Source organism: Salmo salar, chromosome 11 (assembly GCF_965601325.2).
Source record: "Salmo salar chromosome 11, fSalSal1, whole genome shotgun sequence".
NCBI classification, from domain to species: Eukaryota; Metazoa; Chordata; class Actinopteri; order Salmoniformes; family Salmonidae; genus Salmo; species Salmo salar.
Window position 1 is genome coordinate 85,476,639 of NC_138301.1, and position 25,287 is coordinate 85,501,925.

The following is a 25,287-nucleotide window of genomic DNA, read 5'->3' on the forward strand; positions in this document are numbered from 1 at the left end:
GATTACCTTTGCTGTTCTTCGTCAGAATGCACTCCCAGGACTTCTACTTCAATAACAAATGTTGGTTTGGTTCAAAATAATCCATAGTTATGTTCAAATATCCTCTTTTGTTCGTGCGTTCAAGACACTACCCGAAGGGTTACGCGCCCGACGCGTTTCGTGACAAAAAAATTCTAAATATTCCATTACCGTACTTCGAAGCATGTCAACCGCTGTTTAAAATCAATTTTTGTGCGATTTTTCTCGTAAAAAAGCGATAATATTCCGACCGGGAAACCCTGTTTTCGTTCAAAGACGAAAAAATAAAAACATGGTTTCGGCTCGTGCACGTGCCCCCAGTCTCATTGTTCTCTGATCGACAACTATCCAAATGAGCTACTGTTTTTCAGCCTGGGGCTCCAAAGTCATCATTCCCCGTTCTGCCGCCTTCTGAGAGCCTATGGGAGCCGTAGGAAGTGTCACGTTACAGCAGAGATCCTCAGTTTTCAATAAAGAGAGTGTAGAAGGCCAAGAAATGGTCAGAGAGGGCACTTCCTGTAAGGAATCTTCTCAGGTTTTTGCCTGCCATATGAGTTCTGTTATACTCACAGACACCATTCAAACAGTTTTAGAAACTTTAGGGTGTTTTCTATCCAAATCAAACAATTATATGCATATTCTAGTTTCTGGGCAGTAGTAATAACCAGATTAAATCGGGTACGTTTTTTATCCGGCCGTGCAAATACTGCCCCCTACCCTAGAGAGGGTAACTTACGCAATCAGTAAAACTAGAATAAAAAAACAACATAAAAATACACTATAGGGAACAGTGGGGACTGTGAAGCAACACACACAGGCACAGACACATGCATAAACACATAACATACGCACTTTACACACGTACACATGGATTTTGTGTTGTAGATACAGTGCATTTGGAAAGTATTCAGACCGCTTCACTTTTTCCACATTTTGTTACGTTACAGCCTTATTCTAAAAAAGATTAAATACAAAACAATCCTAATCAATCTACACACAATACCCCATAATGACAAATCAAAAACAGGTTTTGACATTTTAGCAAATGTATTAAAAATAAAAAACTGAAATACCATACATAAGTATTCAGAACCTTTGCTATGAGACTTGAAATTGACCTCAGGTGCTTCCTGTTTTCATTTATCATCCTTGAGATGTTTCTACAACTTGATTGGAGTCCACCTGTGGTAAATTCAATTGATTGGACATGATTTGGAAAGGCACACACCTGTCTATATAAGGTCCCACAGTTGACAGTGCATGTCAGAGCAAAAAACAAGCCATGAGGTCGAAGGAATTGTCCGTAGAGCTCTGAGAAAGGATTGTGTCAAGGCACAGATCTAGGGAAGGGTACTACATTTCTGCAACTTTGGAGGTTTCCAAGAACAAAGTGGCCTCCATGATTCTTAAATGGAAGAATATTGGAACCAACAGGACTCTTCCTAGAGCTGGCCGCCCAGCCAAACTGAGAAAATGGGGAGAAGGGCCTAGGTCAGGGAGGTGACCAAGAACCCAATGGTCACTCTGACAGAGCTCCAGAGTTCTTCTGTGGAGATGGGAGAACCTTCCAGAAGGAAAACCATCTCTGCAGCACTCCACCAATCAGGCCTTTATGGTAGAGTGGCCAGACGGAAGCCACTCCTAAGTAAAAGGCACATGACAGCCCGCTTGGAGTTTGCCAAAAGGCACCTAAAGGACTCTGACCATGAGAAACAAGATTCTCTGCTCTGATGAAACCAAGATTGAACTATTTGGCCTGAATGCCAAGAGTCACATCTGGAGGAAACCTGGCACCATCCCTATGGTGAAGCATGGTGGTGGCAGCATCATTCTGTGGGGATGTTTTTCAGCGGCAGGGACTGAGAGACTAGTCAGAATTGAGGGAAAGATGAACGGCGCAAAGTACAGAGAGATCCTTGATGAAAACCTGCTCCAGAGATATCAGGACCACAGACTGGGGCGACGGTTCCCCTTCCAACAGGACAACGACCCTAAGCACAGGAGTGGCTTTGGGACAAGTCTCTGAATGTCCTTGAGTGGCCCTGCCAGAGCTGGAGAGGCCTGAAAATAGCTGTGCAACGATGCTCCCCATCCAACCTGACAGAACTTAAGAGGATCTGCAGAGAAGAATGGGAGAAACCCCCCAAATACAGGTGTGCCAAGCTTGTAGCATCATACCCAAGAAGACTCAAGGCTGTAATCGCTGCCAAAGGTGCTTCAATAAAGTCCTGATTAAAGGGTCTGAATACATATGTAAATGTGATATTTCAGTTTTTTTTTCAAATGCCATCTGCTTTTGCATGATCCATTTTAGAATAATGTTGTAATGTAACAAAATGTGGAAAAAGTCAAGGGGTCTGAATACTTCCGAATGCACTGTATGTGGAAGTAGAGTAGGGGCCTGAGGGCACACAATCAATATGTTGTGAAAGCTGTATTGTAATGTTTTACAAAATGTTTAACTGCCTTAATTTTGCTGGAGCCCTGGACTAATGGAGATCCACAACAACTGCAAATACAAAACGTGGTTAAAACTATCATTTTGATATTATGGATGGTCAGTCCTTGCTTTGAATTTGGGAGTGGTTACATTTCTCCAGGGCCATCCGTAAGCTTTTCACCAAAACACAGGCTGGGTGGCCCCTTTGTTATTGTTTCAATTAAGGATTCCAGCTTTAGAGGCACCACGAGTTGTGTTTGATGCTAATCATTGACAGGGAGACATTCTTCTATAGTTAATTAAGCACTGTATATTTGTCCCAACATGATTTATCGTTGTTTTTGTGGAGAAAATTTCAGTCATAGTGGAGATTTCCTGGTTGTGATTCTAGTCTGTATTCTCAGTATTATTGTCACAGCACAACTAAACAGAGATTACCAGGGTTTATGTCTCAGGGGATTAAACTCTGATATGCATCCCTAATCTCTGATCCCTGTGAGTGAGTGTGTGTGTGTGTGTATGTCAATCAAATAAATCTAATGTATTTATGAAGCCCTTTTTACATCAGCCGATGTCACAAAGTGCTATACAGAAACCCAGCCTAAAACCCCAAACAGCAAGCAATGCAGAAGCACGGTATGTGTGTGTGTGTACCAGGGTTCAGGGGATGTGTGTGTGAGTATATGAAAATCGAATAGGATTAATTCTAGCTAGATGTTCTAGTCCAGGTATTCTCAAACTGGGGAATTGGGGGTAAGCCAAATAAAAATGTGATTCACATTAAAATAAAATATTTAAAAAAATGACATTTTCAAACAGTACATTTATATTTTTCAACAGGGCAAAAAAAATTTGGGTGAGGTTTTTTCCTCGCCTGAGTAGCCTTGTTTCACTGGCAAAAATAAAATGTAACCATCTAGTGTTCAGTGAAATAACAACACAATGTAAATTACAGGTAGCCTAGTCAAATAATTAACATCCAATCACATTAACCGTTACTCTCTCGCAGGAAACCTTCACTCTTGCGCAGACATTTAGAAATGAAACATGACAATTTCAAAAATAAGTCACAGGAGTTTTTTGAGCGAGAATAAAGATGACTTTTGAGTAGTAAGATAAAAGCAACAGATACCATTGATAAGAAGGGTCTGGAAGCGTCTTATATGGTGAGCTACCGAGTGGCTAGGACAGGCAAGCCCCATACTATTGTGTGGAACTTAATTCTTCCTGCTGCTGCCGATATGGCTGGGACAACGCTGGGGGAAAAGGCCCAAAACTATACAGACAATGACTTCATCAAACAACACTGTTTCACAACGCATCAGTGACATGGCAGGAGATGTTTTGAAACAATTACTGCTTCGCATACAAGCCAGTGAATTCTATGCGTTACAGCTGGATGGGTCAACAGACGTGGAGGGCCTGGCACAGCTCCTGGTATATGTCCGCTATGTTTATGAGGGTTCAATTAAGGAAGGCATCCTCTTCTGCAAACCACTGGAAACCAGGAAAACAGGATATTTTTTAAGTACTGGAGAGCTTTGTGACATCAAATGGACTTTGGTGGTCAAGATGTGTTGGTATCTGTACTGATGGCACAAAAGCCATGACAGGGAGACATAGTGGAGTGGTAACACGCGTGCAAGCAGTTGCTACCGACGCCACTTGGGTACACTGCAGCATCCACCGAGAGGCTCTTGCTGCCAAGGGAATGCCTGACAGCTTGAAAGACATTTTGGACACTACAGTGAAAATGGTTAACTTTGTTAAAAAGCAAGGCCCCTGAACTCTTGTGTATTTTCTTCATTATGCAATGATATGGGCAGCGACCATTTAACGCTTTTACAACATACAGAAGTGTGCTGGTTATCAAGGGGCAAAGTATTGATATATTTTTTTTAATTGAGAGACGAGCTTAAAGTTTTATTTACTGACCTTAATTTTCACTTGTCTGACCGCTTGCATGATGAAGAGTTTCTCACACGACTGGCCTATCTGGATGATGTTTTTTCTTGTCTGAATGATCTTAATCTAGGATTACAGGGATTCTCCGCAACTATATTCAATGTGAGGGACAAAATTGAGGCTATGATTAAGAAGTTGGAGCTCTTCTCTGTCTGCATTAACAAGGACAACACACAGGTCTTTCCGTCATTGTATGATTTTTTGTGTGCAAATGAAAAGCTTACGGACAACGTCAAATGTGATATAGAGAAGCACCTGAGTGAGTTGGGTGCGCAATTGCGCAGGTACTTTCCCAAAATGGATGACACAAACAACTGGATTCGTTATCCCTTTCATGCCCTGCCTCCAGTCCACTTACCGATATCTGAACAATTAAATTGAATTTAATCAGAAGCCACTGCCAGATTTCTGGATAGAGCTGCACTCAGAGTTTCTTGCCTTGGCAAATCGCGCTGTTAAGACACTGATGCCCTTTGCAACCACGTACCTATGTGAGAGTGTATTCTCGGCCCTCACTGGCATGAAAACTAAATACAGGCACAGACTGTGGGTGGAAAATGATTTAAGACAGACTCTCTCCAATACAACCCAACATTGCAGAGTTACGTGCATCCTTTCAAGTACACCCTTCTCATTAACCTGTGGTGAGTTATTCACAATTTTTGATGAACAAATAAGGTTTTATATGTAAGATGGCTAAATAAAGAGCAAAATGATTGATTATTATAATATTATTATTTGTGCCCTGGTGCTTTAAGAGCTCTTTGTCACTTCCCACCAGCCGGGTTGTGACGCAGCTGAAGGTTGAATGTTTGAAGGGGTACGCGACTAGAAAACGTTTGGGAACCACTGTTCTAGCCTAACGACTCACACTAAATTCTTCCGCTGCTCCGCCGTTCGCTACATACTATAGTCTGAGACTGCCGTCTGAGACTGCGCTGTACAAAACAAATTAATCAGCAATCGGATGTTCTTTAAGCAATCAGAGAATCAAAGCCTGTGGTGAAATTTCAACCTGCCGCTTCAGCCACATGTGTTCTGGCTCTCGCAGTACGAAGGGCTGGATAGAAAAGCTGTGCTGAAGCAGGGTGCTATTAACACACAACACATCAATACACACAGTGAACCACACTACATTACCACCACTTAACCAGGATAAAGCCCTCCTTGTGGACGTGCCACACATTCCCGACTTCATACCACACATCCCTCACCTGGCACACACACACACAGAGACAGAGAGACAGAGAGAGAGACAGAGAGAGAGACAGAGAGAGAGAGAGACAGAGAGACAGAGAGAGAGAGAGAGAGAGAGAGAGAGAGAGAGAGAGAGAGAGAGAGAGAGGAAAGAAAGTGGGAGAAAAAGAAAGAGGAGGCGGGGGGAGAAAGAGAGATGCAAAATCATGTGTATTCTACAGCATGCAGTGTGTGTGTTCTTCAGAAGGTGAATGTTCCACTGTGTGTATGTTCCAGGGAGCCAGGTAGCCTAGCGGTTAAGAGCTACATGAAGAACAAAAACAGATGTGGACTTGAGCAAGGCACTTAATCCTAATTGCTCTTGTAAGTCGCTCTGGATAAGAGCTTCTGATAAATGAGTGAAATGTAAGTGTGTGTGTGTCTTGCATGCGTTTCTATCAAAGCACATGCGTGTGTATGTGCAACAGGCCTGCGACACTGGAAGAGTACCTTGCAGGGAGTGAGACTCCGCGGCTCCTGTCGTTTTCAATTAAACCTGGGCGTAAGCTGTGCGGCTCAGCGAAATGCTTGTGGCAACTCAAGGTAAAACTGGGCTTGAATTCAGCACACGACTCATGCCAGAGAACACTTCATAACATGTCTCGTGCTCTACAAAACACGCTGCTAGAAAAAGCGAGTGCCTTTGCGACGCCCCAGTGCAGCAGGTATGCATAGCACGTATACGGTATGTACATATCTTAGGACATGACATCATACCTCTTTCCTCATGTTCTGTTATGATGTCTGCTTGTTGGCCCTCAGGCTCCTGTCTCTCCTCCATCACTCCCTCTTTCTTCTTCTCATCTTTCTTTACTTCCGTTTTTGGCATCTTGACATCATTTGTCACCTTTTCTTTCCCTGACTTCACTTCCTGCCCCTGCTTCAGCAGCTCGGCTTTCATTTCCTGTTTCTGCTTCGGTTGCTCTGTTGTAATTTCCTGTTTCTGCTTCAGCTGCTCTAATTTCCTGTTTCTGTGGCCACTTCCTTTTTGGCTGTCTCCCCCAGGGGTGGGCTCTTGAGTTTGGGGGAGAGAACTCGCCGGGGCGTAGAGGTCTTGAGATCTGATTGGTTGGAGTGGCGGCCTCGCTCTCCGTTGACCAACTGCTCGTTTCGCAGGGCCATCTCGGCCTCTAAGATTGGTGGAGTCTGATCCGGGAGGAAAAACTGCTGTGCCAGGTTGTCACTCAGTTTACTGTGCTGGAAAGAAACAAGATGGACGCCACCACAGTACGTAAAAACACAAGGCAATGTGCTGCCTTTACTTCACCTTTGGCTGACTTTCTATGTCGACTGACTGACTGACTGTATTTTCACTAGGGCTGTCAAACACCACCCCCCTCCCCCCCCCCAAAAAAATGTAATTGAGTTAATTGCAGGGTTTGCTGTGATTAATCGCAAACTCAGAATTTGCTCAAATTGAGCTGTGATTTAAGATTTTTCATACAAAAAGCATCACACTGTCGTTTTTAGCTGTATAGAATTTGGGGATGTTTTCAGTGTATTTTAAAACACTTTCAGACGCTGCGATTAATAAAATCAAATCCACAAAAATGTTAACGAGTTAACTCTGACAGCCCTAATTTTCACAGCATGTACTTGAACTGGGCCACAAACCAGACTCAGATTTACTGTTAGAAATAGGCGCAATACAGTCTACAGGACAGGCTCAGGGGCTATATACTGTGACAGCAGGTTAGCTCACACACACACGCGCTAGTGTGGAAGAGCAAATATTATCTAAGTTTAGGACTGCAGTTCACAGAGTTTCCTCTTGTCCACTAACAGGTGTGAAATACGGACATATATCCTTTCAACTGTATGTAATAATTTCTTAACTAGTGTATGACCGGTTTACTACTGGTTCACTAATAACGGAGGTGGTATGGTCAGTTTAGATTAGACCTGATGTTACTGTGGAGGTGAGAGGTCAGAAAGGTCAACAGGACAACTCTCCTGTCTCTCCCGTCCTCTGCTCAGGGGTGGTCGAAACAGGTTACTCGTCCATTTGAATGATAATACATACAGTACTAGAATGTAGGAATTAAACAGAGATGGGTGATAGAGAGAGGAGAGAGAGTGATGCTCTCTGGTTACTGTATGCACACACAGGAGTGGTTGTGTTTGCAGACAGGACATTCAAAGCAGTGTGTGACATACAGTAGACTACACAAAGAATTACATATCCGAAACACACACACGGGCTGATCGTTCTAGAATACACACAACATGAAGACTCACTAGAACACACATTAAGGGAACACACAGGACTCTAGAACACACAGAGCGAGGACCATTCCAGAACACACAGAGTGAGGACCATTCCAGACCATTCCAGAACACACAGAGTGAGGACCATTCCAGAACACACAGAGTGAGGACCATTCCAGACCATTCTAGAACACACAGAGTGAGGACCATTCCAGACCATTCCAGACCACACAGAGTGAGGACCATTCCAGACCATTCCAGAACACACAGAGTGAGGACCATTCCAGACCATTCTAGAACACACAGAGTGAGGACCATTCCAGACCATTCTAGAACACACAGAGTGAGGACCATTCCAGACCATTCCAGAACACACAGAGTGAGGACCATTCCAGAACACACAGAGTGAGGACCATTCCAGAACACACAGAGTGAGGACCATTCCAGACCATTCCAGAACACACAGAGTGAGGACCATTCCAGAACAGCCTCATCATCTCTGTGCCTCCCTTCTGCTCCCAGAGCTTTAAGCGTGAGGACAGCGCCATGACAACGGCTGCTGGGGGAGGGGTCAAACAGTCAGAGTTCAGCCAGATGTGATGTCAGAGTGGGGGGCGGGACACCACAGAAACGGTGATACAAGCTGAGGATGGAGAGAAACAGGAATGAGAGAAAGAAATAGGATAGCGAGAAAGAGAGAGAAAGAGATAGGTAACGTGAGAGACTGGAAAAGAGAGAGGGATGGAGAGAGAAAATTCAGAGAGAGAGATGGAGAAGGAGAGAGAGGGTGCATTGAAAGATAAAATGTTAAAATGTTTTTTTTCCCCCAATACCTTTCTGGTGACATGTAGTAACCGCTGTGAAGTTGACAACACATGATGAAACACCTCATGATGTGGTGGAATACCATGACAGATCACTCAACACCCCTAAACATACACACACCAACTGTTTCTCAGAAATATTAGTCCTTCTAGTGAAGCCATATGCACACACACACACACACACACACTTGAATATCTGCACAACCTCTCACAAACAACTGTTTCTTCTCCCACCCAACACGGGTCTCTCCTCTCCAGTTCCAGCCTGACTCAGCTGTCCGTTCCATTGGGCTTCTCACACACCTCTGGGCCCCTGGCCTGTGGCTCTCAGGACCTTACAGACAGACAGCTGTAGAGAACCTGTTGGGTGAAGGGCAGCTCAGCTGGTGCCTGGTTTTATACAAGTATTGGGTCTAGGGATGGACACACATGAAGACATACCCTGTTGTGGACAGTCTCGAAGCAACATAACACCAACGAAGCCTACGCCAACTCATCTCAGAGAGTGATGTCGGTTGGTAGGACAGACAACCATCTTAAAAGATGTTTACCCGTTGATTCACCATAACACGCTCCTGGGCGATACGTAAGCAACCGCTTAACTGTGCCAGATGTAACTGTGGCGACATGACGCCGTGTTAACGGCACGTTCACGGGAACAGGGGCTCAACTCCAGTGGTTTCCAAACTTTCGTCTCCCACCTGAAGCAATTCCAGTTCTCTTGTGACCCACCTAATCAACACAACTGTGTCATTACAGTAGCTACAACCCGGTCAACCCAGACAGAATTGGCCATGACCTTATCTATGTGGGGGGACTCTGTTCCATTTGTCTGAAACGGCAGACTAGTGGCAAAGTCACACTAGGGCAGCTACTGTAACCCAGGCCCTCTCCCTTGTCCTCCCTACTCTCTTTTCTCTTCCCCCTGTCCTATCCTTTTCCCTTAACCCCCATCTCCCCTACCTGTCCCTCAGTCCACCCCGGGCTCTATGAATAAACTCGCTTTTCACTAACTATTCTCTGGCATGTCACAGAAATACAGAAACGCATAAATTCACTTACCTTATGATGGCTATTAAATCAATGCAGGAACTCCAAATGTACTGGTTTATAATCCCAATCCTGCGAGGCCAAAGTGAGAGGCTCACTGTCTCACCGTCAAACAGAAACACACACACACGAGCAGGGCACCCATCAAAGCAGTCAGAAATAGAGTGACAGACATCTCTCTCTCTCACACACACGAGGCAGCTTGCTTGCCAATAGATTGCGCCATAAATATAGTGGGACGGGGGGGGGGGGGGAGTGGTATGGGATACTACCCTGTTAGTAAAACGGGACGCTAGTAAATGACAGGGGAGAGAGAAAGAAAGAGAGGGGAGAGAGAAAGAAAGAGTGAGAGGGGAGAGAGAAAGAGTGAGAGGAGAGAGAGAAAGAATGAGAGGAGAGAAAGAAAGAATGAGAGGAGAGAGAGAAAGAATGAGAGGGGAGAGAGAATACAGCTGGGGGGGAAAAGCAAAAAGGGTAAGACAATGTTGTAGCAAACTAACATTCACCATGTGTCTTAAATTGCCTCAGGCGAAGACCCTAGGCCAACACAAACCAACAGATGACTAGCAAACAAAAACAGAGGCAAGAGAGGGGAAAGCTGGAATGTTTTGGTAGTCTACTGGGATATGGACATAAGAGTGATGGATTGTTGTTGATATTGGACGAGTGAAACGCACACAAGAACTCAAAAGCCCATTCCAGAGAAACAGCTAGAAAAAGCCATGTATCTCTGTCTTGAGGGGTAGTCAGCTGTCGTTCCAACCTGACAGCTACACCTGAGAGGGGGAGGAGACGCCTCAGAGAAAGGAAAATGGCTGGAGGGGGGTATCAGAAGGGTGAGGGAGAAAAGTAGGGGAGGGAAAGGGGGTGAGAAAATAAGGAGGGAGGAGAGCTGGGGGGAGTTGAGAGGAGGGATGCGGACAGAAGCGGGTGGGGGAAGGGGGAGGAAAGAGGGCTGGGACCACTGACCTATCCCAAGAAGCCTCCAGTTTACTGATTTGAGTAGTCCAGCACCCCCTTGTGCACAGTACACAAAACAGGTTTCCGAGGGAGGGCACGTCAAGTGGGACACGGTCCAAGAACCCTTTTTTTTGGAAACGTAGGTTTGGCTCGATTATTTTGATGTTGTATTATTATCAACAGTCCAGGGTCTGTGTGCCTCAGTGTATTTCTTCATGTTTTTAAATTCAAAACGTGGAATAAAACAGCGACTCATTTATTCAAACTTATTTCATTAGTTGGATGATATGGGAAGATAAATCGCCACTAGACGGTCGGCTGCTGTTACCACGGTATTTCTAAAGAACAAACATTACCCTCCCCCTCCCCCGTTAACGTTCGAACATGAGAACTCAGACATTCATACCTCCCTTTGATATCATGACACACTGTGTACTAAAGTAGTGTCCCAACAGGACAACAAACCACACGTTACACAAAGCAACACGGACAAAAAAAAATATGTATTTATTTCCGAACTGTTTCATATAAGCAGTCCAACACATATGCTCCTAGCTGTCTTAAAAACAATATAACAAAATTCATTAAAACAAAATGTCATAACAATAATCATTTAATAATATTACCAATAACAGTAATCATCATCGTCATAACTTTAATGGTAATAGGAAACCAAAGCCAGTAGTATTTGCGTTTGTTTGTGACACGTGTCAAATCATTTGTCTGGTGGTGTGTAAACCGGAGTATTCTACAGCGAGACCCCTGGCGCGAGCTCGTAGACAGAGGGCGCTATTCCCCCCCCTCCCCCAAAAAACACGCAATAAATATGAAAGAGCAAGAGTCCGGGTATTCAAACAAAAATAATCTGGCAATTTGCAGGTACGATAGCTCAAGTCTTCATGTGTAAGATCCAAAGTATTCACCACAGACAGATGTACTCACTTCAAAACCCCCCCGACGCTCACACGGCACATCCTCATCCGAAGATCGTCTCTACATCGCAAAATCTTCTTAAATAAACCTAGAGCATTTGTCATTTAATATACACACATATATTCATTCATATATATCTATATATATATATATATATCTATATATATATATATATATATATATATATATATATCTATAGATAGATATATATATATATATACTTACATTTTTTGTTATTTTTTCTTCCTATATGCCACCCCTTTTCATTGTCTTGTTTTGTTGTCAAGCTTGTGTGTGTGTAGATGTTTGACAAAAACATCTCCACTAAATAAAACTGACAAGCGATTGAATGCAGCGCGCACACACACACACACTCATGCTTGTACACACAACACACACACACTGAATAGACCCATTACAACCAAGCCCTGTGTGTGTGTGACAAGTGGAGGTGCTGAAAGCCAGATTCACTCCATGCTGACACACACACACTCTCTCTCTCTCACACACACACACACACACACTCTTCTATTCCACATCCCCAGTTTGGTCACAGTTTTATACCCTTTAAAAAAGACACACTCCTCAGATTCAAAAGGTTGCGAGAGAGAGACAGAGAGAGAGACAGACAGAGAGAGACAGAGAGACAGAGAGAGAGAGAGAGACAGAGACAGAGACACAGAGAGAGTCAGAGAGAGACAGAGACAGAGACAGAGAGAGAGACAGACAGACACAGAGACAGACAGAGACAGAGAGAGACAGAGAGAGACAGAGAGAGAGACAGAGAGAGAGACACAGAGCGAGACAGAGAGAGAGAGTGTGTGTGTGTGTGTGTGGCCAGAGGCTGGTGCTGTGAGGGGTTCGTCCCCGCAGGGGGCCTGTTCCGACAGGAGGATTCTCATTGGTCCAGAACAGCCAGCCAATCAGAATCAATCAGCGACAGGTATTTGGCACATTGAACATCGAGTAACACATTAGGTTATAAAGGTGCGACAAAGCAGCTGCAACAAAACCCATTCATTTTGGTTTAAAAAAAATAAAGACGGCCTGAAAAGGTCTCTCTCTAAAACGACATCACTTCCCCCTGACTGACCTGTGTAGGCCTCTAAGAAGATCAACCCCCCCAACACATAAACCCTCCTCTACCTCCCCAGCCACACATGCAGGTCACAGCTGTGGAAACGCACGGGTATATCACAGACGAGGAACATTCTACTGCATGGAAGAAGGGGGGGGGGGGGACGACAAACCCTGAAATTAAAATTGATTGAACAAATCGTTTCTCCTCTCTTTTCTACAACCAGCTGTGCATTCATGGCCTTCGGTCACACGGACGTGTCACGCCTGCAGTCCCAGCAGCACAGCTGGTTCTCCTAATATATAAAGCCCGAGAGAATTGTGGGTCTACCATTCCCGGGTCACTTTCAGAAACAATCTATAGGTTCAAACCAGACTGAAGGGGACTAACAGATTCGGGTTCCGGTCGACCGTCTGCTCCAAACGGTAGTCACCTACCACCTCTCTCTCTGCACTGACCTACTTATACGGCCAATCCTGTGTGTGTGTGTGTGTGTGTGTGATCTACATCTGGATAGCTGCAAGACTATGGCGTACACATTAGGGCTGCCCTGACACAATTACAACTTCTCACACAGCAAAGTATCCGGCCCCGCTGGGGGTACAAAACCTCACAGAGTCCCCACCCTGAGGTACGCATGCTGCCAGGTGGACGAAAGGCCCCCCTCCCTCCCCGACATTCCTAAAGAGAAGAGGACAGATTCACACATTAATGCAAACGTGTGGTAGAGCAGTACTGGAGTAAAGGACTGGAGGAGATGGACAGAGAACGGCTTGGCCTTCATACACACCATCCCAGGGTTCCCATAGTTACCCGTGCAAACATCCCCACAGTCTATATGGTTACCAAGAGCCGTGCACGAGCCGCATCGGAGAGGTTTGCCCGTGGTGACAAGAGTTCCGTGCCAGAGAGTTCTGTGTCCGGGGAGGGACGGACGGCTGCTTTCAAAACGGGTCCTCCTGGATGCTTAGGTGACTCAAGTAAATATTGACATTGGCACTTTATGCATTTCACTGTTGGAGGGAAGATGGAGGGAGGGATGGAGGGAGGGATGGAGGGATGGAGGGAAGATGGAGGGAAGATGGATGGAGGGAAGATGGAGGGAGGGATGGAGGGAGGGATGGAGGGAAGATGGAGGGAGGGATGGAGGGAGGGATGGAGGGAAGATGGAGGGAAGATGGATGGAGGGAAGATGGAGGGAAGATGGAGGGAAGATGGAGGGATGGAGGGAGGGATGGAGGGAAGATGGAGGGAAGATGGAGGGAGGGATGGAGGGAGGGATGGAGGGAAGATGGAGGGAAGATGGAGGGAGGGAGGGATGGAGGGAAGATGGAGGGAAGATGGAGGGAAGATGGAGGGAGGGATGGAGGGAAGATGGAGGGAAGATGGAGGGAGGGATGGAGGGAGGGATGGAGGGAAGATGGAGGGAGGGATGGAGGGAAGATGGAGGGAAGATGGAGGGAAGATGGAGGGAGGGATGGAGGGAGGGATGGAGGAGAAGAGGGAAAAAGTCTCTTCAGAAAGTCAAAGCAGTCATCTTTCTCTCCTTTGTCGCTCTCTGTGGAAGGAATGAAACCTGCTGGCAACCTCTTTGGCCCCATCTCTGGACACACACACACACACCCCCAACACACAGGTACAACAGCGTCCACACACGCAGTTCACTGCCATTCTCTCGGTATGTCCTGGCAGGTCTCTGCTTCCTGTCCTCCTCCCACCATCTTTTCCGCTTTTCTCCCCGCCACTCAGTCTCTCCTTTCCTCTCTTCACGAGCTCACAGGAGAGGAAAGTTATTGGTCCGGCCTCCCTCTCTCCAAGCGGTGCCATTGGTCCAGATACTCACATCCTGCTTTAGGTCCCCGCCCCTCCACTACAGCCAGCCAATCCCGTGGAGAGCGGCCGATAGGTGCGTGTGGCTCGTGTCCAGTCTCAAGACGAGGCTGGGGGGGGGGGGGGAGAGACAGAGGGAGGGATGGGTGGAGAGGAGGAGGAGGTGGGGACAGGTGCCCTAGTCTTCCCTCTCCTATTCGGGACTGGCGTTTGCTGCTCTGCCGGGTTCAGTTGGTGCTCGCGCGCGTGTGAGGTTGGCTGTGTGGAATGCTAGTCCATTGGGGGCGAGAGGAAGAGGGATGCGTGGCATCCTACCGAAGGGTCTCGCTCCAGGGTGCGGTCGGAGAGGGAGGGCGCTCTTTAGGTACACGCATGGTCCGATGGTACGTTTTTGCCTTTCGGTGTGTGTGTGTGTGTGTGTGTGTCTAGGACTTGGGGCGGGCGGGTTCATAGGGGATGAGGTTATAGGATGCGGTGTGTGTGTGTGTGTGTGTGTGTGTGTGCGCGCGGCCTACAAGCCGTTGCTGTTGCGGTGTGTGAGCGGAGGTTTAGAGAACTCCACCACACCAGCCCGACCCTTCCCGATGACCTTAGGGGCTCGACGCAGCAGCTTCTGGGCCTCAGTGAACGCCTCGGTCAGCTCTTTCTTCCACTGGACAAACTCTGGGTCACTCTGCAGAGAGACAGAGATAATAAACATTATTACACACCTTCCATTTTACTAACTTATAATAGAATAATTCATTATATATTAAAACATTTATTTTCATTTTTTAAATGTTTTTATTACAGACTAGGGTTTCAAAATTCCGATTGCTTTCCCAAAATTCCCAGGTTTTTCAGAAATCCTGCTTGGAAAATACCCGGTATTGGGAGGGTATAAGCAGGAAATCTGGAATTCTCCATCCAGGATTTCTGGAACACTTGGGAATTTGGGGAAAGTTAGCAGAATTTTGCAACCCTAATAGAGACAGAGCCAGAGAGAGCCAGAGAGATAGCGAGCCAGAGAGCGAGCGAGCCAGAGAGAGCCAGAGAGAGAGACAGAGAAAGCGAGAGAGCCAGAGAGAGAGCGAGAGAGAGAGAGAGAGAGAGAGACAGAAAGCGAGAGAGCCAGAGAGAGCCAGAGCGAGAGAGAGAGCCAGAACGAGAGAGAGAGAGAGCCAGAGAGAGAGAGAGAGAGCCAGAGAGAGAGCCAGAGAGAGAGAGAGCCAGAGAGAGAGAGAGCCAGAGAGAGAGCCAGAGAGAGAGCCAGAGAGAGCCAGAGAGAGAGAGCGAGAGAGAGAGAGCCAGAGCCAGAGAGAGAGAGAGAGAGAGAGGAGAGAGAGAGAGAGAGAGAGAGAGAGAGCCAGAGCGAGAGAGCGAGAGAGAGCGAGCCAGAGCCAGAGAGAGAGAGAGAGAGAAAGAGAGCCAGAGCGAGAGAGAGCGAGAGCCAGAGCGAGAGGTTGTCCTCCGTACCTCACACTGCAGGACAAACTGCTTCCCTCCTTTGATGCGCAGCAGGATGCACTTCTTATCTTTAATCTGCGTCTCCTCCACCGTCACGATCTGCTCCATCGTCAGCAGGTTTTGCTGCGGAACACACACACACACCAAAATCAGGAACATGTCCGGGAGGCGGGGGGACCAATCACAAGCGGAGAATGAGACGGACCAATCGAAACAGAAGCTATAGAGGAGAGTGGCCTTGTTTTTACGAATGGCGCTAGAGAGAGAGAGGATGCTGCTCTGAAGGTAAGGCTGTCTGGTAGCAAAGCTTCAGAACGGAGGACGAGCTCCAATCCGTCTACCGTGCCGCTGGGGGAGAGGACAAGGTGGTGGGACAGCAGCTGTCAGGCTTACCTTCGGGGCGCGGACTGTGTGTTTGAATGTGTTCATCCAGGCCTACAGAACGTGAGCGAGGGCAGACAAGACAGACGGACAAGCTTCATGCACTAGACAGACGGATGGACAATGACGAAGAACACACACACACACACACACACACATATCCATGGAAACACACAGAAAGAAAAAAAAACACCCAGAAACCCACATACGTGAAGAACAGAAGCGCACAAACGGAAACACACGCACGTAGAGAGGATGGTGTGACGTAGAGGTGTGTGTGAGTCTCACCCGTGACTCCCCCTCTCCCCTCCACTCCACTCGGTTGGGGAACAGGTAGAAGTACCGGCGCTGCCACTGTGTCAGAAACGGGTTCCCCAGCTTTAACATGTAGCCGTGCATTATACAGTCCTTACCCAGGGCATAGTCTACAACACACACACACACACACACACAATAAAAATACTACATTAACACCATTACCACAAAATAAACATGGAATCAAAGCCAGCTTCAGCAAGTAGAAGAAAATTCCTAACCGCACGCTTGTGTGAAGTACAGCTGCCCTATGATGAATACAATACTCTTATTAATGAGGGTTTTGTTATATCGCGAGTAATATCGTTACAATACAGTACAAACACTACTTTTTGAGGCTTTGTCCATGTCGTGCAACCCCAGTGTGACGCGTGTTCTGCGTGTGTTCGCATCGGATGCGTCTCCCTCTGCGTTTCTCCTCCTTACCCTCCTCGTTGCCCAGCGGTTTGTTCTTGGTCCTCTTGCGGGCCTCGTTCTTGTCTGTGTCGGAGTTGACCGCCTCGTACACCGTCTCAGCCACCTCCTGCTGCCAGCGCTCTGAGATGACCAGGGGGAAGTTCTTATACAACTCCTGGTCACTGTCCAACAACTGGAGAGAGGGAGAGGAGAGACAGAGCGAGCGAGAGCGAGAGCGAGAGCGAGAGAGAGAGAGACAAAACAAAGTCACTGAGGCAGGTATAAGGTGTAAGGTGACGTGATTCCTCAGACCTTCACCACATCACCAGTAGCTGTGAGATCAGCTGAGCTGGGCAGCATGACTGTAATGAAGCCGACCTGGAACATGTCCAAAGCCCCTGTTGTATAACGTCCAAACTCTTTTGGAAGGACTTTCTTTGTGGGCCGCTCTGCTTACTGGCAGTGTCAATATTGAACACTGATGGGGCCACGTTACACCTCTGCCTCCTGTCTGTCTGTGTGTGTGTGTGTGTGTCTGTGTGTGTGTTCGTCACGCACTAGGATGTAGGAGTGTGTCAATCCGGATTACAGGTTTAGCTTTTATATAATGCTGTGTATTTTCCGTTGATAGCCTTGGTGGTTTCATGAGATAAGGGTTGTGTGTGTGTGTGTGTGTGTGTGTGTGTGTGTGTGTGTGTGTGTTACCTTGATACCCTTGGTGTCCTCTTCATCAAAGGAGCCAATGTCAAATGCATCTGCTGCATTTACCTCTCCCCTTGGAGGGATGAGAGGGGGAGAATACTGGAGGAGAGAGAGAGAGAGGGAGAGAGGTAAAGGTGAGGAGAGAGAGAGGGGAGAGGAGAGGTAAAGGTGAGGAGAGAGAGAGAGGAGAGGAGAGGTAAAGGTGAGGAGAGAGAGAGAGGAGAGGAGAGGTAAAGGTGAGGAGAGAGAGAGAGGTAAAGGTGAGGAGAGAGAGAGAGAGAGGGAGAGGTAAAGGTGAGGAGAGAGAGAGAGAGGGAGAGGAGAGGTAAAGGTGAGGAGAGAGGGGAGAGAGAGGGGAGAGGAGAGGTAAAGGTGAGGAGAGAGAGAGAGAGAGAGAGAGGGGAGAGGAGAGGTAAAGGTGAGGAGAGAGAGAGAGAGAGAGGGAGAGGGAGAGGTAAAGGTGAGGAGAGAGAGAGGGGAGAGAGAGGGGAGAGGGAGAGGTAAAGGTGAGGAGAGAGAGAGGGAGAGAGAGGGAGAGGAGAGGTAAAGGTGAGGAGAGAGAGAGAGGGAGAGGAGAGGTAAAGGTGAGGAGAGAGAGAGAGAGAGGGAGAAGTAGAAAAGGAAAAAAAGAGGGTGAGTAAACAAAACAACTACTCCATTCCTTCAGCAGAGGAGTAACCATGGCAACTGATCGAGCACGACAAGAGAGAGAGAGAGCCGAGTGTCCAGACCGGCAGGCTTTATAACGAACCTGTTCTCCCGATTCATCACACACACACACACACACACACACACTCTAAGGCTTACCTTCTGAAGATACACTTGCTGCCAGTCGATGCCTTTGAAGAACAGATGCTCCTTCACCTCTGGGGCGCTGTGTGTGTGTGTGTGTGTGTGTGTGTGTGTGTGTGTGTGTGTGTGTGTGGATGGAGAGAGAGGGGAGAGAGAGAAAAAGCCAGGTCATTCTCCTGTTGGAACAGTTCCTTGCCTAAACAGCAGGTGGCAGTATTTACAACAAACTCCGAATGGAACTGAGCCCTCCGAACTAGTTTAAGGACCCTTATAAAGCCCTTTCATAGTGTTCACACTAGGTGTTAAACCCACCGCAGAGAAGTGATGGAACGACTCAAATCAAGTAACTAACGGTGTCACTCTAACGGCGCATTGGAAAACAATGGCTCTCCCAGCACATAAATACTGTCAATGAGTCCGAAGGCAAACAGGTTGAAATGTCTTCGCTCAGCTAAGGGGGGGTGTGTGTGCGTGTGTGTTACCCTCGTCCCAAGCAGCCCAGTCTCTTGGCCACGTCTCTCTGCAGCAGACCCTCCAACAGACCCTTCAGCTCCACAGAGAACGAGTCTGGCAGCTCCACATTCTACAACGAGAGAGAGAGGAGAGAGAGAGAGAGAACGAGAGAACAAGAGAGAGACGGAGAGAGAGGAAAGTGTGGGAGAGATGGGAACAATTTCCCGCTATCACCACGTAAGATGGACTTGATTTATCGGGCCAATAAAGCGTATCTAACATGCACTGAAAACGTAGAGGGAAGGAGACGATGTGTGATCAATAAGTCTGTGTTTGTTCCATAGCATAACCCCTCCGTCCTCCCTCCCTCCTCTGCCATAATTCTCTCTCTTTATCGGTGGATCTTATCTCACAGAACCATCCATCAGATTTGATAAACGCGACCAACTGACTGATGGAGAACAGAGAGAGAGAGAGGGGGATTACACGGTTTACGACGATCAAGTGGCTGGATTAAATCCTAATCTGAATTGAATTACAACTGAGGATGCTTTCCTTGTTTAGTTTGCGCCTTACAGAGGGGTTGTGTTGTGTGTGTGTGTTTCCTGTCCTCTGACAACATATACTCCACCGAGGCAGATCTTCTAGTCTAATAATAGGCACACTCTAGTCAAGACCAAGGGTGACCAATACCAAGGGTGACCAAGACCAAGGGTGACCAAGACCAAGGGTGACCAAGACCAAGGGTGACCAATACCAAGGGTGACCAATACCAAGGGTGACCAAGACCAAGGGTGACCAATACCAAGGGTGACCCCCCCCCCCCCCTCCAGGAGAGCTACTGCATGTACAGGTTTTTGCGCCAGCCCTGCTCTAACACCTGATTCAGCTAATCATGGTCCTGAAGAGCAGCTTCCCAAGAGGGTGGAGCACCTCTGGTCGAGACCTCCCTCGTAGTCTACGTAGACCCACGCTCTCTCTCCCTCTCTCTCCCTCTCTCTCTCGTGTAATCTGATGCTGTTGGCAGCAGGCGGGGAGAGGGATGCAAAGTTAGGACGCAAATACCCTCGCTTTCCTGCCAGAACCGCTTCGCTCTCTTTACTGCCTCCCACTCGCCTCTCACTCATTCACTGGGCATTATCAGACAAAGACTTGGCAGGAGTTTTGGGCAACATCTGTAAACGATGATATCCCCAGGATATCATGCCGGGTGTGTGTACACCTTAGTATGTCAGTGTGTTCAGGGATAAATCCTTATTTTGTGTGTGTGTGTGTGTGTGTGTGTGTGTGTATGTATATATATATATATATATATATATATGTGTGTGTGTGTGTGTGTTGTGTAAACATGGACGAACCACATGTTGTTTGTTTTCTAGTGCACAAAAGGCCATGTCAGTGGTGTTTGTGTACATTAAAACATCTCAATGCCTGTGCACTGTAGTGTACAAAAAGATCTCTCTGTGTGTGTGTGTGTAAGGTGGCCCTTACCATAGTGAGCGTCATGCGGTCAATCTCGTGTTTGTCTTTGGTCTTGTGCTGTCTGAAGGGACTGTGCCTAGAGAGAGAGAGAGAGAGAGGGAGAGGGAGAGAAGGAGCGAGAGGGGAGAGCGAGAGGGGAGAGGCGAGAGGGGAGAGCGGAGAGGGAGAGCGAGAGCGAGAGGGGAGAGCGAGAGGGGAGAGCGAGAGGGGAGAGCGAGGAAGAGAGCGGGGGGAGAGAGAGAGAAAAGCTGTTAGTGTTACTGTAGAGAGGACAGCTGAAAGGAGGAAAGGGTGAGGGATCGAGTGAAAGACAGATCGGTGTAATGATTGATGTCACACTGTGGCAACCTAAGGCCTCAGCAGATCCACCTGCATCTCTCTCTCTCTCTCTCAATTCAATTCAAGGGGCTTTATTGGCATGGGAAACATATGTTAACATTGCCAAAGCAAGTGAAGTAGATAATATAGATAATATAGCTCCCTCTCTGACCCCCCCCCCCCCCCCTCCTCTAGTCTTTGAAGTGTTCAAACACAGACACACACATCAATGGAAAGACCCATCAGTCTCCCTCCCACTCTCTTTCACACCATACCTAGTAACCATTACCACCCCCTACACCCTGCACCCTACCCCCTACCTCCCTCTGATGTACTGGGCCCAGACCTCTGGCATTTACCCACTACACATCAAACAGTCACACACACACACCACATCAAACACACACAGAGTGGGTGAGAGGGTCAGACACAGAAAAGGCAAAAAGAGTAACAGATAACAGAGTGGGGAACAGAAGAGAAACAGGAAGAGAAAATAAGAGCGAGACCGTGACAGAGAGAGAGAGAAGAGAAAGAATAGAGAATAATGCGAGAAGAGAGAGAGAGAATAGAAAGAAGAGAAAGAGAATAGAACGAGAGAGAGTGAAAAGAGAGAGAATATAAAGAGAATAGAGAGAGAGAATAGAGAGCATAGAAAGAGAATAGAGCGAAAATATAAAGAGAATAGAGAGCATAGAAAGAGAATAGAGAGAGAATAGAGAGAGAGAATAGAAAGAGAATAGAAAGAGAACAGAGAGATAATACAAAGAGAGAGTATAGAAAGGGAATAGAGAGAGAATAGAAAGAATAGAGAGAGAATAGAGAGAAGAGAATAGAAAGAGAAGAGAGAGAATAGAAAGAGAGAGAATAGAAAGAGAAGAGAGAGAATAAAAAGAGAATAGAAAGAAAATAGAAAGAATAGAGAGCATAGAAAGAGAATAGAGAGCATAGAGAGCATAGATAGAGAATAGAAAGAGAAGAGAGATAATAGAAAGAGAATAGAGAGAGAATAGAAAGGAGAGAATAGAAAGAATAGAGAATAATGCGAGAAGAGAGAGAATAGAAAGAAGAGAAAGAGAATAGAACGAGAGAGAGTGAAAAGAGAGAGAATATAAAGAGAATAGAGAGAGAGAATAGAGAGCATAGAAAGAGAATAGAGAGAAAATATAAAGAGAATAGAGAGCATAGAAAGAGAATAGAGAGCATAGAAAGAGAATAGAAAGAGAAGAGGGAATAGAAAGAGAATAGAGAGACTAGAAAGAAGAGAGAATAGAAAGAGAATAGAGAGAGAATAGAGAGCATAGAAAGAGAATAGAGAGAGAGAATAGAGAGAGAATAGAGAGCATAGAAAGAGAATAGAGAGAGAGAATAGAGAGAGAATAGAGAGAGAATAGAAAGATAATACAAAGAGAGAGTATAGAAAGGGAATAGAGAGAGAGAAGAGAGAATAGAAAGAGAATAGAGAGAATAGAAAGAGAAGAGAGAGAATAGAAAGAGAATAGAGAGAATAGAAAGAAAATAGAGAGAGAAAAGAATAGAGAGAGAATAGAAAGAATAGAGAGAGAATAGAGAGAAGAGAATAGAAAGAGAAGAGAGAATAGAAAGAGAAGAGAGAGAATAGAAAGAGAAGAGAGAGAATAAAAAGAGAATAGAAAGAGAGAATAGAAAGAATAGAGAGCATAGAAAGAGAATAGAGAGCATAGAGAGCATAGAAAGAGAATAGAAAGAGAAGGGAGAGAATAGAAAGAGAATAGAGAGAATAGAAAGAGAAGAGAAAGAGAATAGAGAGAGAATAGAGAGAGAATAGAAAGAATAGAAAGAATAGAGAGCATAGAGAAAATAGAGAGAGAATAGAAAGAGAAGACAGAGAATAGAAAGAGAATAGAAAGAAAAGAGAGCATAGAGAGAAAATAGAAAGAGAATAGAGAATAGAGAGAGAATAGAAAGAGAAGAGAGACTAGAGAGAGAATAGAAAGAATAGAGAGAGAATAGAAAGAATAGAAGGAGAATAGAGAGAGAAAATAGAGAGAGAAGAGAAAGAAACTAGAGAAAGAAAATAGAAAGAGAGAGAATAGAAAGAGAGCATAGAGAGAGCATAGAGAGCATAGCGAAAATAGAAAGAGAATAGAGAGAGAAGAGAGAATAGAAAGAATAGAGAAAGAGAGATCTCTAGAGAGAATAGAAAGAGAATAGAGAGCATAAAAAGAGAATAGAGAGAGAATAGAAAGAGAATAGAAAGAGAAGAGAATAGAGAATAGAGAGAGAAGAGAAAGAAAATAGAGAGCATAGAAAGAGAATAGTGAAAGAGAATAGAAAGATCTCTCTAGAGAGAATAGAAGACAGAATAGAAAGAAAATAGAGAGCATAGAAAGAGAATAGAGAAAGAGAATAGAAAGATCTCTCTAGAGAGAATAGAAGACAGAATAGAAAGAAAATAGAGAGCATAGAAAGAGAATAGTGAAAGAGAATAGAGAGAGAATAGAAAGAGAGAATAGAAAGAGAAGAGAGAAAGAGAATAGAAAGAGAATAGAGAGAGAATAGAAAGAGAGAGAGAATAGAAAGAGAGAGAGAATAGAAAGAGAATAGAAAGAGAAGAGAGAGAGAATAGAAAGAGAAGAGAGAATAGAAAGAGGAGAGAATAGAAAGAGGAGAGAAAGGAGAATAGAGAGAAAGAGAAAGAGAAGAGAGAGAGACAACCAAGGCCGGAAAAGGGAGGGATCAAAGGGGGAGAGAGCTGGAGAGATGAGGGGATGCAGCAGCCTGAACCCTGGAGAGAGAGAGAGAGACGGAGGTACCAAAGGGATACTAGTCAGACAAAGTCGCGGATACCCTGTCCTGTGTCTCAGTGTGCAGTATGAAGGAAGTTAAGCGGTAAGGTTTGCGAGCCAACGCTAGCTAGCGCAGACACTGGCCGTCTCCAGGCACTGTGATTGAGTAACCGGTTGTCGTCGGCGGTGAGAACGCCGCGGTACTAATTAAAGGATAAAAAGATTGATGAAGGAGCAGAGGTGGGGATGAAAGGAAGAGTGTGTGTGTGTGTGTGCGCGCGTTCTTACCCACGGAGGAGTTTGAAGAGCATGCAGCCCAGTGAGAACCAGTCGGCGCTGCTGTCGTACGCCGTCCCCTTCTGAAGCACCTCCGGGGCCATGTACCCATGGGTACCACTGCAATAGGCCCCAACACTTTGTTAGTAAACACACACACACACACACACAGCAGTAATACCACACACACACACACACACACACACACACACACACACACACACACACCACACACACACACACACACACACACACACACACACACACACACACACACACACACACACACACACACACACACACACACACACACACACACACACACACAGAGAGGGTCCGATACTTACACACTGGCGTGAGGCTTCTTCTTGGAGAAGTCGCAGGCCAGACCCAGGTCTGAGATACGCACGTGACCATGCTCATCCAATAGGATGTTAGCAGGCTGGGGGGGAGAGAGAAGAAGGGAAAACGAGATTATTAATGTCGCTGGGAGACGCCAACAAGTCCAACACCGTCAGCTCTTCCACAGCGTAGAGTAGCAGCACTTCTGTTTACAACTTGATCAACTGACGCGGTGAGAAGACATCGACTGGACGTGTCGCTGCATTGCTTTCTCTTCCTTTACAGGAAGTATCCTGCTTATCTTCAGCCATTTGGCCCAGCCACTAGCTACTAAATCTAGAAGCAGCACACACACACACCGCAAACCAACAAACTGTGCTTGTATAAGCTGTATTTCCTAAGAAGAGTGTGTGTGATAAATACGTGTTCATCACTAGTTATAAAGCGGCTATTCTGATTCTGCCCAGACTCCATACTTCAACACTGTTACTGACGGCGACCAGGCCAAAGTAGAAAGGTGAAATATTGATCTGTATCTGTTAACAGTTCTTCCAACGCGCTCGTTGATTTGGTACGTCGTCTATGTCCACTCGTGACTCCTGAATACTCAACCCACGGGAATCAGTAGAACACAACACACAGAGACAGACAGACGGACTGAGGCCTCTATAGACAGAAAATATTATGAAGGGGGGGTGATAAAGAGGTGGTATTATGGAGAGTCCTACCTTGAGGTCTCTATGGGGGGGGGGGGGGGTGATAAAGAGGTGGTATTATGGAGAGTCCTACCTTGAGGTCTCTATGGGGGGGGGGGGGGGGGGGGGTGATAAAGAGGGTATTATGGAGAGTCCTACCTTGAGGTCTCTGTAGACGACGAAGCGGTTGTGCATGTGTTCTAGTCCCAGGATGATCTCTGCTGCGTAGAAACGCATCTCCTTCTCACTGAACACACCGTGCTGAGACAGGTGGTAGTGCAGGTCCCCTCCTACACACACACAATAAATACCATTCCTTCAACACATCTTTCTACATGAGACAGTCTGCACGACCCAATAAGAACGACGACTTGATCAATGT

At 46.2% G+C, this 25,287-nt stretch overlaps 1 protein-coding gene across 1 annotated transcript in view; it reads right to left on the bottom strand.

Moving 5' to 3' along the window:
* Positions 1-11,185: 11,185 nt before the first annotated feature.
* Positions 11,186-25,287, bottom strand: part of LOC106563006 (G protein-coupled receptor kinase 3) — a 67,679-nt gene continuing 53,577 nt past the window's right edge. Inside the window, 11 exon segments of the mRNA XM_045689891.2 lie at positions 11,186-15,215; positions 15,998-16,111; positions 16,658-16,794; positions 17,111-17,273; positions 17,786-17,881; positions 18,590-18,656; positions 19,057-19,157; positions 20,519-20,585; positions 23,881-23,988; positions 24,216-24,310; positions 25,065-25,195. Coding sequence (XP_045545847.1) covers positions 15,054-15,215; positions 15,998-16,111; positions 16,658-16,794; positions 17,111-17,273; positions 17,786-17,881; positions 18,590-18,656; positions 19,057-19,157; positions 20,519-20,585; positions 23,881-23,988; positions 24,216-24,310; positions 25,065-25,195 — 1,241 coding nt within the window. The 3' untranslated portion in view covers positions 11,186-15,053.